Genomic DNA, 17,172 nt, shown 5'->3' on the forward strand with positions numbered 1-17,172 from the left:
CACCTTCATTAATGATCTCAGATGTCCTGGGTCACTTGCTGCAGCTTCTCTATCAGCACCTGCTGCTTCACCTTGCACTTTTAGGTTGTGGAGACAGCTTCTTTCCCTAGACCTCATGAACCAACCTCTGCTGGCTTCCAGCTTTTCCTCTGCAGCTTCCTCTCTCTCTCAGCCCTCGTAGAATTGAAGAGAGTCTGGGCCTTGCTCTGGACTAGGCTTTGGCTTAAGAGAACGTTGTGGTTGGTTTGATCTTCTATTCAGACCACTCAGACTTCCTCCATATTGGCAGTAAGGCTGTTTCATTTTCTTATTGTCCATATGTTCACTGGAGCAGCACTTCTAATTTCCTTCAAGAACTTCTTTGCATTCACAACTTGGCTAACTGTTTGGTGCCGGAGGCCTAGCTTTTGGCCTGTGTCAACTTTTGACATACCTTCCTCCCTAAGCTTAATCACTTCCAGGTTTTGATTTGAAGTAAGAGATATGTGGGGTGCCTGGGTGGCTCAGTCAGTTGAGCGTTCGACTTCGGCTCAGGTCATGATCTCACGGTTTGTGGGTTCGAGCCCCCCGTCGGTCTCTGTCCTGATAGCTTGGAGCCTGCTTCAGATTCTGTGTCTCCCTCTCTGCCCCTCCCCCTGCTTGTGCTTTGTCTCTCTCTGTCTCTCAAAAATGAATAAATGTAAAAACAAAAATTTTTTAAGTGAGAGATATGTGACTCTTACTTTCACATAAACACTTACAGGGCACTTTAGGGCTATTAATTGGCCTGATTTCAATATCATTGTGTCGGGGAGGACTGAGGAGAGGGAGAGAGATGGAAGAGTGGCCAGTCTGTGGAATAGCCAGAGAATACACACAACATTTATTAAGTTCACTGTCTTATATGCATGCAGTTCATGGCACTCCAAAACAATTACAATAGTAACACCAAAGATCACTGATCATAGATCACCATAAAAATATAATAATGAAAATTTTGCAATATGAGAATTATTAAAGTATGACACAGAGATACAAAGTGAGCAAATGTTGGAAAATTGTCTCCAATATCCTTGGTCTACATAGAATTGCCATGGACCTTCAATTTGTAAAAATCAGTTATCTGCAAAGTATAATAAGGTGAAGCATGGTAAAATGAAGTATACCTGTAATAAGTTGTAGGAGATTCTTGGATTGTATTACCTTCCTCTGAAGAGTGTTGAGTTTTAGTTTAATAATAATCAAATTATGGAGAGCTCATCTTTTGGGGGGAATGGGAGTAGGGGTTACTTACCATGTTTAAATTTTGTTAAGACCGATCTCTTTGGGTTTTTCCCTTAGTCCTCTGGCGTGACCCTTAGTCCTGAGATGATACCCTTTCTTCCAAAGCCAGCCTTTCTGGGTTTCCCATGGAAAGCCTGAAATGTTTCCCAAGTCCTTATAACTTATATAACTAGGCAGTTACCTCAGGGGAAAAATTGATGAAATGTAGGATCTCACTTTGTTCTCTCTCCTTCCTTCAAAGATTGTAACCGCTCCCATTTTCTGCCTACTTTTGATCGCTCTTCAGTGCTTAAAAATTACTTGTATTTTTCCACAGTTTATAATAGTTATCTGTGGGATGGTTCATTTGATAAAAACTACTCAGCCATTATTGGAAATAAAACATAGGAATATATTTTTGGGCATAGCTGATAGTTCAGTCATTCCCAGGGACAGTGTTTGTGCTTTGGCAAGAATCTGTACAGCTGTTGGAGGATCTGCTGTGGCTCAGTAGCCTGGCTTGGTGGGGACAGAGTGGTCACTTAAGGAACCAGATATTTCTCTGATGTGGAAGAACCATGAGAGTGGGACTAAAGGTGGGAGACAGCTGAAGAGGTAGGAAGTTGGCTTCTTCCAGCCTTCATTTCCTCAGTACCACTGATGTGGTCAGGCTTTTGTGAGGGGTGATTGGAGATAAAGTATGTGGCTGTCCAATAGTGGGTGTTTATGATTGTGGAGGCCACTGAGTTGAGCTTTGCCAAGGCTTGATCCAAATGGCACAATTCTTGTCATGTCATCTGGTGACTTTTCAGTCCTTCATGGAAGCAGAAGTGCCTTGTTCCCACATGAGGTAAATTGGAGTTGTCATTGTTATACCATAATCAAGAATATCACCATCACATCCATGCTGCCTACCTTTGAGGGATATGTTTCCCCATGGTTCTTTGCTCTATTGGTTAGGCTATTGTTAGTGTTAAAAGAAACCCAAGATAACAGTAGCTTAGGCAAAGGAGAAGTTCTTTTCTCTCTCACACAGTAGTCTGGGTGTAAGCAGTCTAGGGCTATTGAGGTGGCTACTCTGGGTCAGGGACTCAGGCTTCCTCCATCTTGTTGGTCTGTCATCACTACTCTGTCACCTTCATCTGGATGGGCCAATATGACTCAACACCACCCACCTTCGTTCCAAGCCACCAGAAGAGGAAGGAGGGCAGCTGTGGGCATGTCAACCTACCCCCCCGCCCCCAGGAAGGACCCATCCCGGAAGATGCATCCATCACCTTCATATCCCGTTGACCAGAATTTAGCTCCCCACCTGCAAAGGAAGCTGGGAAATACCATCTTTATTTGGGGGTAGCCATGAATCCGTGTACACATCTAGAGTTCTACTACTAGAAAGGGAGACTGTAGGAGAGCCTGGGTGGCTCAGTCGGTTAAGCATCTGACTTTGGCTCAGGTCATGAGCTCACAGTTCATGAGTTTGAGCCCTGCATTGGGCTCTGTGCTGATAGCTCAGGGCCTGGAGCCTGCTTTGGATTCTGTGTCTCTCTCTCTCTCTCTCTCTCTCTCTCTCTCTCTCTCTCTCTCTCTCTCTCTCTCTGTCTCTGTTCCTCCCCCTCTCGCTCTCTCTCAAAAATAAACATTAAAAAGAAAAAAATAAGGGAGACTGCATATGGGAGGATAGCCACCAATCCAAGGTCATGCACCTGGGTTTTAGCTCAAGAGTTACTTTACAGAAGGAACCTGGCACTCCCTGGAGAGCCAATGGAGCACTGATGAAGTGAGAGATTTCCATGTCGTCGGCACATTTCTCCTAAAGGGTATCGGAAGACAAGGACTGTCACTCTAATGTAGATCATTTAGTGGATGTTGTGTGACTCAAGGAACATGGCTGGGTCCATAAGCCACTTGTCAATTCCAGACTTGTTCCCCAGTGACTACACCATGTAGGAAAGGTGTGCCAAGCTGCGGTAGAAAGAACCCAAGTGATACCAGTGTTTTAGTGCTGACCCTTCCAGCTTCACCCATGACTAGTAAAGTCACACCAGGTGTGCCCTGGTCTTTCATCTTCAAATTAAATTTGGGTTTGGATTGAATTGGGGTATGTCTAAGGTGTGTGGCTAGCACCCATGTTCTAGAATTGTAAGATTCCTCAACACTCCACAGCTTTGCATTAAAGCAGCCTTCCATGGGGATGCAGCCACTTTAACTCCTCTGTAGAATTGAGTCGGAGGTCTGAATGTACGGGTACCTGGCATGCTTGCAGACCACCTGGGACCTGCAGACATGGGTTCTATTTCTTTGGGCTTCCCTGGGTTGTGGTCTTTGTAATCAGAAGTCACTGCACAGCTTCCCATACAAATAGGGGCGCCTGGGTGGCTCAGTCGGTTAAGTGTCCGACTTCGGCTCAGGTCACGATCTCGCGGTCCGTGGGTTCAAGCCCCGCGTCGGGCTCTGGGCTGATGGCTCAGAGCCTGGAGCCTGCTACCGATTCTGTGTCTCCCTCTCTCTCTGCCCCTCCCACATTCATGCTCTGTCTCTCTCTGTCTCAAAAATAAATAAACGTTAAAAAAAAATGTTTTTAAAAAAGAAAGTGTAGAAAATAAAGGAAAGTATAACAAAAGAAGCAAAAAAAAAAATTACCCGCAATGTTGTTACTCATACTGGAATTATTAAGGCTTTACTGTAGTCCCTTAATTTTAGTATCTAAGAAAATATGAAAAATACTTATGTCTCTACTTCAGTTCATCAAATTGGGATCATACTATCTATATACATGATGTTTACAACCTGCTTTTTTTCACTTGACCATTTCCTCAAATCCTTAAATATTTTTCAAGAATCTGATTTTAAATGACTGCCAAGGATTCTAATCACATGGATGTACCACACTGTACTTAATCAGTGCCCTGGACATTCAGGCTGTGTCTGAGTCTTCATTATTGTTAACTACATAGCAGTGACATCTCCATTTCACACGGACAACTTATTAGCTCCTTTCATAGATGCTATCATAGCTCCTATCGTAGATGCAGGTGAGCTCAGAGAGGTTGAATGGCCTGCCCAAGGCCACACAGCAACTGAGTGATGGGTCCCGGCCATCTGGCCACAAGGCTGACTGCACCCTGCCCAACCGCCTCTCCCCAGTGCCAGGAAAGAGAGGGCATAGGTGTGGCATAGGTGTACTGGCGACGGTTGGCTCCTAATGTGTTGGTTTAGGTAGAAAAGAGTCAGCATGGTTTCCCCGGGACATGCTGTTCGGGGTGGTTTGTGATGCCCCTGAGGAAAGCCAGCTGACCACACAGCAGCAAGCCGCCCTGCGCCCACTCCACTCCTGCCTGCTGGGGGCAGTGATGAACCCAAGCCTGGGTGCCTGAGTTCCAGGAGCCTCGAGGGGAGGCTGTGAGAGTGGGAGGCAGGTGAGGCCAAGTGGGCTTTGGCAGGGAGACCACTCAGCTCTTGCTCCTCGAGGCCCCCACCCAAGGAGGGCAGGAGATACGCCTGCCAGTGGCCTTGATCCTGGGGAAGCCTCCTCACCTGGCTCTGTCGTCCCCTGCGCAAACACTTTTGTCACTTCCTGAAGACCCGTCCTCATTCTTACTTGGCACCAACCCACTTCCTCTGAGAGGGACCACTGGGCTCACTGTCGAGTGCGGGGGTGGGGGCAGAGACAGCAGAGCAGGACCCGCCTTAGGCTTGGCATGGGTATCCCCTCTTTTGCTGGCTGTCACCGCCTGGATCACTGGGCTTTTGCCCTTACCTGACACCTTTGAATTTTAACCTTTCTTTGCTTTTCTCTAACAGGCAACCATTGGGATTGACTTCTTGTCAAAAACTATGTACTTGGAGGATCGTACGGTGAGTGCCAGACTTTAGAACCAGAAGGCTAGGGAGGGCCTGCCTCGGAGCCCACGCCTACCCCAGAGTTGGCAGTGCCGGTGTGACAGAACCAGGGCCTCCCCCAGCCCCCACCCCACCGTGAAGACGGCACTGACCCCCTTGTCCACGGTCCCACCCCTTGTGACAGGTGCGGCTGCAGCTCTGGGACACGGCCGGCCAGGAGAGGTTCCGCAGCCTGATCCCCAGCTACATCCGAGACTCCACGGTGGCCGTGGTGGTGTATGACATCACAAGTGAGTGTGGGTCCTGGGGGCAGAGGGAGGGTGGCTCACAGGGGCTCCAGGGCCTGTGTGTGTGTGTGTGTGTGTGTGTGTGTGTGTGTGTGTGTGTGCGCGCATGCGCGCATGAGCACACATGCATGTGTATGCCCACGTGTGTGCTTGTCTACTGACTGCAAGAAGACAGGTCCTTAGTGGTGGGGTGAGTTGCCTTCCAACACCAGCATGTGTCCGCCTCCCCCGACTCTCTTGTGTACTGGACTGAGCTGGCCCTGCTCAGAGCAGGGGCCTCTATGTAGAACTGAGCAGAGATGCTCAGGAGGCTGGCCCTACTCCCACCTGCCCTCCTTGGCCCTGACGGCCAGAAAGACCCTTGTGGAGCAACTTCTGTGTGTGTGTGTGTGTGTGTGTGTGTGACAGGATGGGAGCAGACACTGGTCTTTGGGCCAGTCTGACCCGGCAGCCATGGTTTTGTCAGCTGGCATCCCAGCTCCTGACTGGGTCTGCTGGAAGGAGAGGCCAAGCGGGTCTGGGAGAGCACTTCTCACACAGCGCAGCTCTCGTAGCCAGAACAGCTGTTCTTGAGAGCAACTGCACAGCCCCAGGGAGGTCCGTCCCAGGGGCCCAGGGCAGGTGCAGAGCTGCAGCTGCCCGGGCGGGTGCAGCAGAACACACCCGGTGAGCCCTTGTGCTGTGGTCGCGCCAGTGGCAGGAGGGCACCCTGGGCGCCGGCCACAGCACTGAGATCACGTGGGGAAACGTGTGCGTCCCACTGCTTTGAGTCGAGTCCGCGGTCCCTGGCTCCACCCAGCCCCTCTTTCCACCCCTCCCTGACTTCAGGCTCCCCACCTACCCTGAATACGGGTGAGAGATGGGGCCTTCAGCCTGGGTTTGTGCAGCCTGATGGGAGCAGGGGAGAGAGCAGGCTGGGGGAAACCGAGTCTTCCCGAGATAGGCTGCCTCCCCTCAGCCCCTCAGATGTGTGCGCCGCTGAGGGGTGGACATCACCTTGCAACTACTCCCCACGTCTTCTGACTGAGGAAAGGGCTGCCCTGAAGCGGACTTATCTCTCATTGCCCTTGTCTTTCCTGGGGCCACCTACCCCCTCCTGCTCACAGATCCTGAGGGTTCTCTTTGGAAATCTGGCCTTTCCCAAGCCAACCTGAGCTCCCCTCAGTGGGAGGCCACTCGGTAGGGCCTTCCTCCCCAGGGGCTCCTATGGTCCCCCTGCCAACACACACGTTTCCAAACTCAGCCAAGTCCAGTGTACCCATTTCTCATGCTCTGAGCCCCCAACGTCAGGTCTGATTGTCAGGTGGGCCCCTAAAACCATTAGTCCATGTAGCACATTATGACAGTGACCTTCCAACAGGGTGTCTTCCAGGGAGTGGGTCAGCCACATGAGGGTCTCTGCAGGGCCCAGAGGCAGCAACTCCACAGACGCATGCGTCCCCAGCCTGGAAGGCCCAGACCCAGTGGTCTGGGTATGAGGATGCACAGTCCCCCTCCTTCCTGCTGCCCCTTCCCACCTTCCCCCTCGCCCCGCTAGGGCTGGCTCTCATTCTGTTGTGTCCCCACTCTCCGCCTCCAGATCTCAACTCCTTCCAGCAGACCTCAAAGTGGATTGACGATGTCAGGACAGAGAGGGGCAGCGATGTCATCATCATGCTGGTGGGCAACAAGACGGACCTGGCAGACAAGAGGTAGGTGTGAGGGTGCAAGGTGCAGGGTGCTGGCGGGCCCGGTCCACCCTTCACTGCTCCACAGCTCCTCCTGGACAAGGAGTTCCAGGATCGCGTGAGTGGCGAGTCTGTGCTGCTGACCTGTCCCCATGCACCTGGGGCGCTGGAGGCTCCAAGAGCACCTGGTAGACCCTTGCCCCACAGTGTCTCAGCTCTGAAGCCCCACCTTCCACTGCCAGTAGAGACACTGCTCTGAGTGGCGTCTGCACGGAGTGGTCTGGGGCCTGGCCGTGGCCACAACACAGCTGCAGACAGCAGTCCCTCAGGCCTCCGTGGGCTTCTGCTTGTGCTTTGTCTCTGCCCATGAGATGCCTGTGCTGGTGTGAGGGTTCTGGTCCCCAGGTGTGAACATGCAGAATTTTCTGTCTGTTGCTATGTCTGGTTGGGTGGGACACTTCCTCCAAAGAGGCTGCTCCGTGGCCGCCTCCAGTGCACAGACAGGGCTGACTTAGGTGCCACCTGTGTGCATTCATCTACTTATCTCATGGGACCTGACTCAGTCAGATAAAGCCACGGGTCCTGGACTATGAGCTTCGTGAAGTGTGCTCTGACCATCTACAGAATTATCTGACTCAGAGCCTGCGTTATTGGGGTCTTATCCTTGACGTAAGGGGAATGAGGTTCAAAGCACAGGTCTGTTGTTAAGTAAGCCCTAAGTATGAGGTTGAGGCAGTCACTTCTAACCTCACTGTCCTCCTGTGGAACGGGGACTGATGACACCACCCCAGAGGCGATATGTGGCTCAAAGTGCTTTCTAGATGTGGCTGCACGGGATGGTGGACCCTTGGGGGGCAGGCAGGTATGGGAAGGCCCGCTGCCCGCTGCAGGGCCTGCTGCTGAGAGGGAAGGCACTGTGGAAGGAGAAGGGGAGAGCTGGTGTCCGGCCGTGCCCTGTGCCCTTCATGCTGGACGGGGGCCCTGGATCGGAGCCCTGTCCCCAGGGCTGACTAGTGGGCCAGGCCCTCCTCATCTCAGGCTGCTCCCTCTGTCTCTACCGGGGGCTCATTTTCCCCCCTCCCCTCACTCGCAGGCAGATAACCATCGAGGAGGGGGAGCAGCGCGCCAAAGAACTGAGCGTCATGTTCATCGAGACCAGCGCCAAGACTGGCTATAATGTGAAGCAGGTAGGATGTGCTTGGTGCTGAGTCCAGCCAGCTGGGCCACAGGGTCACATCACTCGTGGGCCTGAGGGGCTGGTGACCAGGCTGGGGCAGGCAGCCTGGGCACTATAAACCCCACCTAATGGGAAACAAGCTGACAACCTTCAGATCTGGGAAGGCACACGAGAGGGAGAGTACTCCCTCTCGGGGGGTGTCTGCAAGTACATCATCATTAGCCACTATTCAGGCAGCCAGTTGCGTGGCCCCTGTAACATGCTGTGTGTCCAGCCACCAACTTCCAGGTGAGAGGAGCAGCATTTCCCTGGCATCTTACCTCATTTGGGAAGGGGGTACAGGAAATTCAGTTCAACCAGTATTTTGGGGTTCATGGCCTTGTGCTCGGCAAGTGCTCAGGGCTGTGCAGGGCCGGGTGGGCTTGGAAACAGGAGCCCGCCCATGGTGCGGTTGGAGCTTGCAGGGGGCGAGGCCTGGGAAATTGAGCCCATCAGAGAAGCCATAGTGGGGGTTACTCGCCTCGCAGCAGGGGGCTCCCTAGGTCCCCAGACCCCCAAGGAGTCCACCGGTGGGAATCAGCAGGTCAGCGGACTTGGGTGGGAAAAAGCTACCCCTCCGTCTTCACTGACCTCTGACTGCTCTTCAGCCCTTCCTTCAGCAATGAATGCAGGCAACAGGACTCCGTGATGAGGGCAGTGCCTGTGACTTCATCACAGTAGACATCCCAGCCCTCTTCTTGTCACCTTGCGGTGTGACAGGTCCCTCGGCCTTTCCCCACATTGCCACTGCAGTTCAAAGGGTTACTACAGGACCTGCTGCCAGCTCTTGTTGTTTAACATGCTCGTGGGGAAGCAGATTCGCTGCTGTGTAACAAAGTTGTCTTTAGAGATTTTATAAGTGTATTTCAGTTCATTTTTAAACTCCTGTAGAAGTGATGTCACACACTTACAAGGAGCCCATAGGCTTCAGCAGACTGCCAGAGGGGTCTTTGGTTCAAGAAAGGTTAGGAGCCCCTGCCTTCAAGGAAGAGAGGGCTTGAAGAGGTGAGGAAGGAGAGTGTTGCAGACAAGGGTAACCCGTGAGCGCGGGTGCAACAGGAGGGGTGCTGCGGCATAGGGAGTGGGCTCAGTGAAGAGCATGGCTCCGCAAGGGTGTCACTTCCACCCTGCCCCCCCCACCCCCACCCCAGCAGTGCCTGGGAGCGCTACATCAGGCTGTCCATGCAGCAGCTGGTCTGGATGCAGTGACGGTTCACCCGACACGGATGGTGCCCGGAGTGCCCTTGTCATGGCTCTGTTCACGACCACGCCCTTCCCAGCACTGCTGTGGCGTCTCCTGGAGCAGGGCTGCCTGTCCCTGGAGCATGTAGGAGGCACTGAGCTGCTGCTGTGTGTGGCCCTGATGGGAAGTCATGGGCGGCGGGGAAACCACAGGCAGCAGTCCATAAGGCGGGTAGCTTCTGCCCCAGGGGTCAGGTGCAGGGAGATGCTGATGCCTCTGTTATCTTACCATGCTCTGGAACCCAGATGATGGTCTAAGCAGGAGTTAAATGTGGTCTGTCCAAACCCCATGTGGTTCAGGAGTCTTCATGCAGCACAGACTCCTGGACTCTAAGCCTGATTATTTCTGCTCTCAGAGACCCCACACGGCACCCCAGGAGGTTCCTTCTAGCTGCCAGTTTGGCTGGTGGCAGAGGCTGTGACCATTTTGACAGGCAGAGCAGGGCTGCCTGGGGAAGGCCATGAAGGAAAGCTCCAGAGGAGCGACCGGGCCCTTAGCACCCTCGCTCACTTCTTCCTGCCCGACTTGGGGCCTCCTCTGCAGCCTGCCCAGAGGGTCCCATACGCCGCCAGGCCCACGGGTGACTTCCCCACTCGGGTCCTCACCACTGTTGGCCCTGCCACCAACCTGGGTGCTCTCATAGAGCTGGGCTCTAGGGTGAGACCATGAACAAGACCTACCTTATCTCACTTGAGTCTCCGGAGTCGGTGTATGTGGTGGAGGAGAGGGGGTGTTCAGAATCTTCCGGTGCCTTAAACTTCCGCTTTGCTTGTCACCTCCTAGGTTCCATGCCTGCCGCACCTGACATCCCCACGCACCCATCCCCATGTGCACGCATGCATGCACACGGGTGCACACACCACACACACACAATTCTCCCTGTGCACTTACGCAGACTTACACAGAAGCCCCACATGTGCACACGCACTACAGACATTCCCTCACACACTTACACAAATTCACAGATACCGCACATCCACATACTCCACACATATGCCTGTACATATAGCATACACATCACACTAACACCCACACCCAAACCCACAATGTCACGGTCTCACTCCTGTGTGCTCTTCTCTCAGAATTCTCTTTCTGATGTGACTGTGCGGCCCTGGCTCCCAGTACCCTTCTGCCTCGATGCCTGTGGACTCCTAGAACCCCCTGAGGAGAGGGTCATTTTTCTTGAGGGCAGGTTAAAAGTTGGTGCCCCACATGGCCAGTGGGACAGGAGCCCACCTAAGGGCCTAGATTATTTTCTGCACTGGGGTAGATCCCTCACAGTCACCATGACTGATATACAGCTCCTAGTGACCCACGGCCAGCCTGCCTGGGTGACAGGCCTGCCAGGGCCCAGACCTGTGACAGGTGCTATGGGCAAGGGAGAGAGGTTAGGTGCAGCCCCTGCCCTCCAGGGCACAGTTAGCAGGACAGACAGGAAAGCAAGGCCCGGGGTCAGGACAAGAAGAGGCAAGAGGGTAGAGACGTAGCTGTGGGGACAGGAGGGGTGGGGCCAGGGTTTCATGCTGCATCTCCCCCTCTCCAGCTCTTCCGACGTGTGGCGTCAGCGCTGCCTGGAATGGAGAATGTCCAGGAGAAAAGCAAAGAAGGGAGTATCCTTTTCCTTTGATAAGTGGTAAGTGAGTGAAAGATGCCGGAGAAGCCATTTATCCATCGATGTATTCACTTAGTATTTTAGAGCGGTGGGCGAGCCTCGCCTTGTCTCCAGCCCATCCTTCTCTGCTGGTGAGTATGATGTGGGGCCTCCTCTGTACCAGGACAGGGCTGAACTCCAAGGGCTTGAACACCTCATCCAGCTCTAACAGCCTGAGCTTCTACTTGTAAAGCAGTGGGGGATTGGGTAACACTGGATGTGAGTGACAGTGTAGGGCGGGGAGTGAAAAATAGTAACTCTGCCCATGTTTACAGTGAACATCACTTTGTATTTCATGGATACAAGTAGAGTGTCTGCTGCGCAGGAAGGCCGTGTACACCCAGAACATGGTTCAACCTGCTCTACCTGACACACTTCCTACCATGTCCTGCCTGCTTCCTCGGCCCAGCCCTGCACAGCCCCATAGTGTCCACTGCTCTGTGGGACAAGGTCCTCGTGCCGCTTGCACAGTCTAACCCAAACCTCAGGTGACACTCAGAAGCTGAAACTGAGATGCAGAGAGGTAGTCTTGATTTTTCCCAGTAGGAAGGAAGGCAGTTATTTATACATACTCTGCCATGTTACAAAAAAAAAAAAGTGTTCATGCGTATATACACAAGATAAGATAAAAACGTAGTTGCGTACACACACATAAGAAAACTGAGGTGTAGGAAAAATCAGAGATAAAGGCATACTCAAAATATATGCCATGGCCAAAAAGTGGCAAGGAGAGAAAATGTGACCTTTAGAAGAAGCATGGCTCTTTATAGTACTTAAAGCCAAAAGAGTCCCTCCCCCAGTCCTTAAGCAGGCGCCACAGAAACATCCCGGGACGCCTGCAGCAGGCCTCAAAGCGCTGCCCAGGAAGAGGCCTTCTGTGCGGTGATCAGGCCAATGTGGGAGGAGTGGCAGCCTGGCTGTGCATCTTGAACCCATTCCTCTGGTGGTTCTGATCAGTGCTCCTCCAGCCCATAGCCCCCGGGCACCCATGGGAAGGGCTGGAGAGGGGGCTGTGCCAAGGCCCTGCCCCGGGGATGTGGCTTCCCCCGGCAGCATCCTCAGAGTCTAAGTGACAAGCTCTGACTAGAGCCTGAGGGGTCAGTGTTGCTGCGAGGGACTAGAGCGAGGCACACTTAGCCCCGTGCTAAGAGATGGAATCCATGCCTGGCCAGCGGGCTGTCCACCTCCAGTGCACATCTATAGGGTGGAATCGATAGGTAAACAAGGCTGAGGCACTGGTCACCAGGAAGGCTTCTGAGAAAGGGCCTCTCTTGCTTGTGTTTACAGTCATCCCACAGCCCAAATGAGCTTTGCTTCAGGTGGGTAGGGGTGAGGGGTTGTATGAAGAAGAGGGGTGGGAACTGGTGACCCTGCGTCCTTCCTCCCCAGGCCAAGCACAGAGCCAAGTCCCTAGGTGTTTGTGAAAAGACAGAGGATCTGCGTGGGGCAGCTAAGGGATGCACAGGGACATGAGCCAGGGTGGTAGTTTCTCTGTGAGTCATCTTCCTTAGCGCAGCTCCCTGCAGTGATCGACATCAAGCTGGACAAACCCCAGGAACCCCCAGCCAGTGAGGGCGGCTGCTCCTGCTAATGCAGCCTGACCTGCCAGCTTCCTTTGACACTACTCGCTTGTTGTGTTGCTTCCTATTGGTTAGCTTCCTAAGGGGGGTGGGAAATGAGCTTATCAAGATGGGAGGATTTTTCTTTTCTCTCTGTCTCTAGGAGTAGGGTGGGGTGGGGAGGGAGGCTGGGCATCAGGGATCACGTCACTCTTAACAGCTGTTACTTAAACAACTATTTTTTGGTTTGGTTGTAATATATTGTACTTTATTAAGATTGCCAAAAACTGTTAAAATTTAAAAAAAATTTAAAATCATGTGTATACAACTTTTTGCCAGATAAAAATGTAGTCATTTTTATTTAAAAGATGTGCTTTTTGTTTTTGTATATTTGTAAACTTACAGAGAACCTTTTCCACACACCTCCTCCTTCCTGTCCTCTTTGAACCGTTAATCACCTCTGCCCTCCTCCCATCCCAGCCCAATAAATTACAACAATTAACTGGGCAACTTAATTAGGCTCCAATCCCAGACCCTACCAAACAGGTTAAATCAAACACTGAACAAAACAGCCTCTGAAGAGGCAACTTTTAACTCTGTCCTTCTTCCGTGGCCAGAGTGGGACATTAGCCATGGCCCCGAGGTGAAATTAAGACCCTGTGGACAGCAGGGAGCCTGGCAGCAGGCCTCACTGGAATTACTCCTGCCTCTCCCCTCCCCTCTCTAAAAAGCCCCGAAGGGGGTAGAAGGCACTTGCCACAGGCAACCTGTGTTCTCTGTGGTCCACTCAGTTATTGGCAGATCAAGAGGTCATTGGAAGGAAGGATGAGGTGCTGTCGGCAACCGTGGGCTTGTGTCCATGTGTGGTTTATAGCCTTGGGGCACCGTGTGTGGTTCTGAAATGTTCTAACCAACCTTCCCATCATTCAGCCCACAAGTGTGGGTTGAATCTAAGGGAAAGGCAAAGAGAAACTCAGTGTGTGCCACCCTGAAGCCTTCCTCTTTGGATGTCTGGGAAGCTAGAGCCTGTATCACACAGTATTTGTCTGTGATTGGGGAAGGGAGGGTGGACTGTGGTACCGCCACCTTGAAGATGCATGTGCAGATCCTCGGTTGCTGATACTATTGAGTGCCGTTCTGGAAAAGCTGACCTGATACATTTCTGCCCCACTGGCATAATGCAGGTGTAATCTTTGTGCACTTACCTTTGTGGATATCGTAGCAGCACTCTGGTTGCCTGAGGGTACTTCTGAGGCGGGGTCTCTAGAAGGCTGCCCAGAGCGCCGTCCTTGCCATTTTGACTCTTTTCTGAGAAGGGCATAATCCTGAGAACCTGTAAAATCTCTGAAGAGAATTCTAAGTAATGTAACCCCATTTGGCCAGCATTCCAAATAGACCCACACTTACTGAACCTGCACCTGCACAGAGCCAGGCAGTAGGCAGAAACTCTGTCCCCACTTGGTAAAACCTACCCTTGAGGCTGGCATTGACTCTGCCTCCACTGCTGTGCGCATGTCCTAGGTGAGCTAAAGGACCATCTGGAAGCGGTAGGAGGTGCACCTCCACAAAGGAGAACTCTAAAGTTGTTGCGTTAGAACTTCTCAGAAACTAATCCAAAATGGCAGCCGAATTAAGTGAAGCAGAGCCTGGCAGGACTCACTGATATTTGTCTCATGGGCCTGCCACAGACTTTCAGTTTAAGGAGACTGTGTGTCAGAGCTGATCTTTAGAGAGGAATTGATCTTCAGGTGAAGAAAAGAGGAAGCAGGATTCACATTGAGCTCTTCTAGTAGGCAAAGACTGATGTATGAACGTAATTCCGATGTCATGTGTTTAGTTTTTATATGTGTGTACATAATTATATATAGAGATAGACTTGTGTATACACCTTCCACACATTCTCACAGAGATACATGTGCTCAATGTATATTCTTGTTTTTCCTGCTCTCAAGTTGGAACTTGCATTGTGATAACAGTTTTGGAAATTCAGAAGTACTGCAACGTGTTGAAATAATACTTAATATTGTCAAAAAACTTGTGATTGTCTTGCCATCAATAAACTAATGCATAGATGTGTTAAACTACAGGCAAAAACAGCCATGGGAATATGTGCACCGTATCTCTCTATACTTATATGCACAGGTGTGCACGCCCATGTGGGCCAGTACCCCCCCACCGTGGCACACCCCCAAGTGGTGCTTGTTGGAAGAGTGCTTACTTACCTCGTGAGAACTTCTAGGAGTCCACATTACAGCACCTGGCCTGGTTGGCAGTGAGGGCCATTGTTTGTGGCCTCTGGGACAGCCCCATTTGCTGGGATCTGCATTGGGTCCCAGTGAATGAATGTATGGTGGATTATAATTTTCTTGGTACTAAAGAGTAGCTTTTCTTAAATATTACTGTAAAAACAGAGTAGAAACTCAGTTACCTTCTCGTGTGCACACACAGTTTAAGGCACCACGAACATTTTTTCTTTCCATCACAGCCTAGGAGCAGTAAGAGATGCAGTAGATGTCATTTGGCTTGATGTGGCCTCAATGAGCCGTGCCTTCCTCACACATACACAGGGTCCTCTCTCGAGTCCAGGCTCTCCCTAGCCCTGCGGCTTCTGAGGCAGGGGCAGTTGTCTCCTCTTGTCCTCCCATCTTAGTGGTGCCATGCTATCCCATGACTCTCCCTCCCTCAGGCCTGGTTTCCACACCTCACTCTCTGGTCTCTTGGGGCAGCCAGAGCTCTCACACAGACGTGGGTTGGTTCCTTGGCTCTCGTTTTGAGCAGGTGCCATCACCGTTCTCTTGCCTGTAGATGGTATCTTGACTTGGAGTTAAGGTTCAATCATCAAATGGCCAGATTCCCTTGAAGAAGAGGTGATGAAATTGCCTCCGCATCCCTAGTGAGTGTTACATCCCGAATCCAGATGGGCCAGCACGAGGCAAAGCCGTCGTTCAGTCCTTCTCCCTGAGGACTAGCCCTCACCTGGGAGATGGCCAGGGTCATTGTGTTCAGGCCCCCTTTTTTTCTTTTAATTTGGGGGTCTCAAAGAAAAGCTGGCAGTAAAGCTCCTATTCCACAGACATCTGAAAAAAGCATGAGATGCAGGAAGCAGAGAGCATATTCATAAATGTACACACATGCCAGAATGAAGGTGTGACGTCAGCAGCTTGAGTGTGTAGTCCAAGGTTAGCAAGCTGGGTGATTGTGAGCAAGTCTCTTTGGGTCAAGAGGCCTCTCTGCCATCACTGTCCCCACTCTCTTCCCGTAGGCACCCTCAAACATCCTGAAACACTCCTGGGTCTGAGGAGCAGTGGCCAGATTAGTTCAAGTGTCTCAGGCAACAGAAACCAGGATTCAAATGTCAGTAGCTAAGTGTACAGACATATCTTGAGTGCAACAGCTCTGTCCTCCTGATGGCAAGGTGGTGCTGGGCGTCCCTGCCCTCAAGTACCAGGTGTGACAAAATGGCACCGCTGGCTTCGGTGTCCTGCAGGTAGAGCAGCCTCATTCCTTCACACGGCAGAAGGCAGGTGAGGATGTCAGGAAGTGAGAACAGGTAGCCAAGGACGGAGTCCGCTCTGAGCCACGTGAGGGGCGACCTAACAGAAATATGTCTTTGTGCAGTGACCAAGCAGGGCCGTGTGCTCTCTAGTCTCCAGACTACCTCTCCCCAGGCATGGGAGGCATCGCCACCCAGCAACAGCAGCATGAGGCAGCCGTCTCAACCCTTCCTGCCTCACAGGCAGGGAGACAGAGGCGAGAGGGCGACTTGCTCATGATCACCCAGCAAGTCGGAAGCAGTCAGGGCCAAGGTGTCTCCATTCTTCATCGCCAAGTTGTGTGTACAAACGTGTGCACTTGCACGGGAAGGGCTGCTGTGCATGGGGGCTCCTCAGACCAGCTCTTCTCCGGTTAGGGTGTAAGGTTCTGTCCAGCGTATCCGAGCAAGCTGGGAAAGAATGCACATACATTTCACGCTCCTCCATTGCCAACAAGGCCCAGTCTCCAAGTACATTCTGATCGTCATGGGCGCCTGCAAACCAGGGCACCCTTTGAATTTTTGTTTGAGATGAACTATTTAGGTGTTCCAAAACGGGCTCTCATGTGTAAACTCTGCTCCAGAGCCCTACGTGGTTGACGCTCCCCGCAGGGCATGGTTTCTCCTCACAGTGGGGTTTGGGAGCTTCCTTCCAGTGGGAAGCCTCCATACACAGAAGGCTAGCCAGCATCGCATGGTGTGTCGACTCGTCCCCTCACTTTCCCTCCCCCATCCCCTTAAAAGTGGTTGGCCACGAGGAGCACAGAGGGTGGCGTTTCCATCTTTTACTGGCTCAGCAGGCGTAAGTGGCCACATTGACTTTACATAAAACTGTGTAAAATGTGGAAGATTCAGCATGTTGATCAAACAATAAACTGTCCTGATTCTCAACACAAAACCTCTTGTCTGATGTTTCTAAGTGGTGCAGTCATATA

The 17,172-nt window shown here is 51.9% G+C and overlaps 1 protein-coding gene across 1 annotated transcript in view; it reads left to right on the forward strand.

The window, feature by feature from the left end:
- RAB6B (RAB6B, member RAS oncogene family) overlaps window positions 1-17,076 on the forward strand; it is a 61,771-nt gene extending 44,695 nt beyond the window's left edge. Inside the window, exons 3-8 of the mRNA XM_042956048.1 lie at window positions 5,044-5,097; window positions 5,267-5,372; window positions 6,949-7,060; window positions 8,130-8,223; window positions 11,039-11,105; window positions 12,673-17,076. Coding sequence (XP_042811982.1) covers window positions 5,044-5,097; window positions 5,267-5,372; window positions 6,949-7,060; window positions 8,130-8,223; window positions 11,039-11,105; window positions 12,673-12,737 — 498 coding nt within the window. The 3' untranslated portion in view covers window positions 12,738-17,076. The remainder of the gene's footprint in view (window positions 1-5,043; window positions 5,098-5,266; window positions 5,373-6,948; window positions 7,061-8,129; window positions 8,224-11,038; window positions 11,106-12,672) is intronic.
- Window positions 17,077-17,172: the final 96 nt, after the last annotated feature.

The sequence above is a fragment of the Panthera leo genome, chromosome C2 (genome assembly GCF_018350215.1).
Source record: "Panthera leo isolate Ple1 chromosome C2, P.leo_Ple1_pat1.1, whole genome shotgun sequence".
Lineage (NCBI taxonomy): Eukaryota > Metazoa > Chordata > Mammalia > Carnivora > Felidae > Panthera > Panthera leo.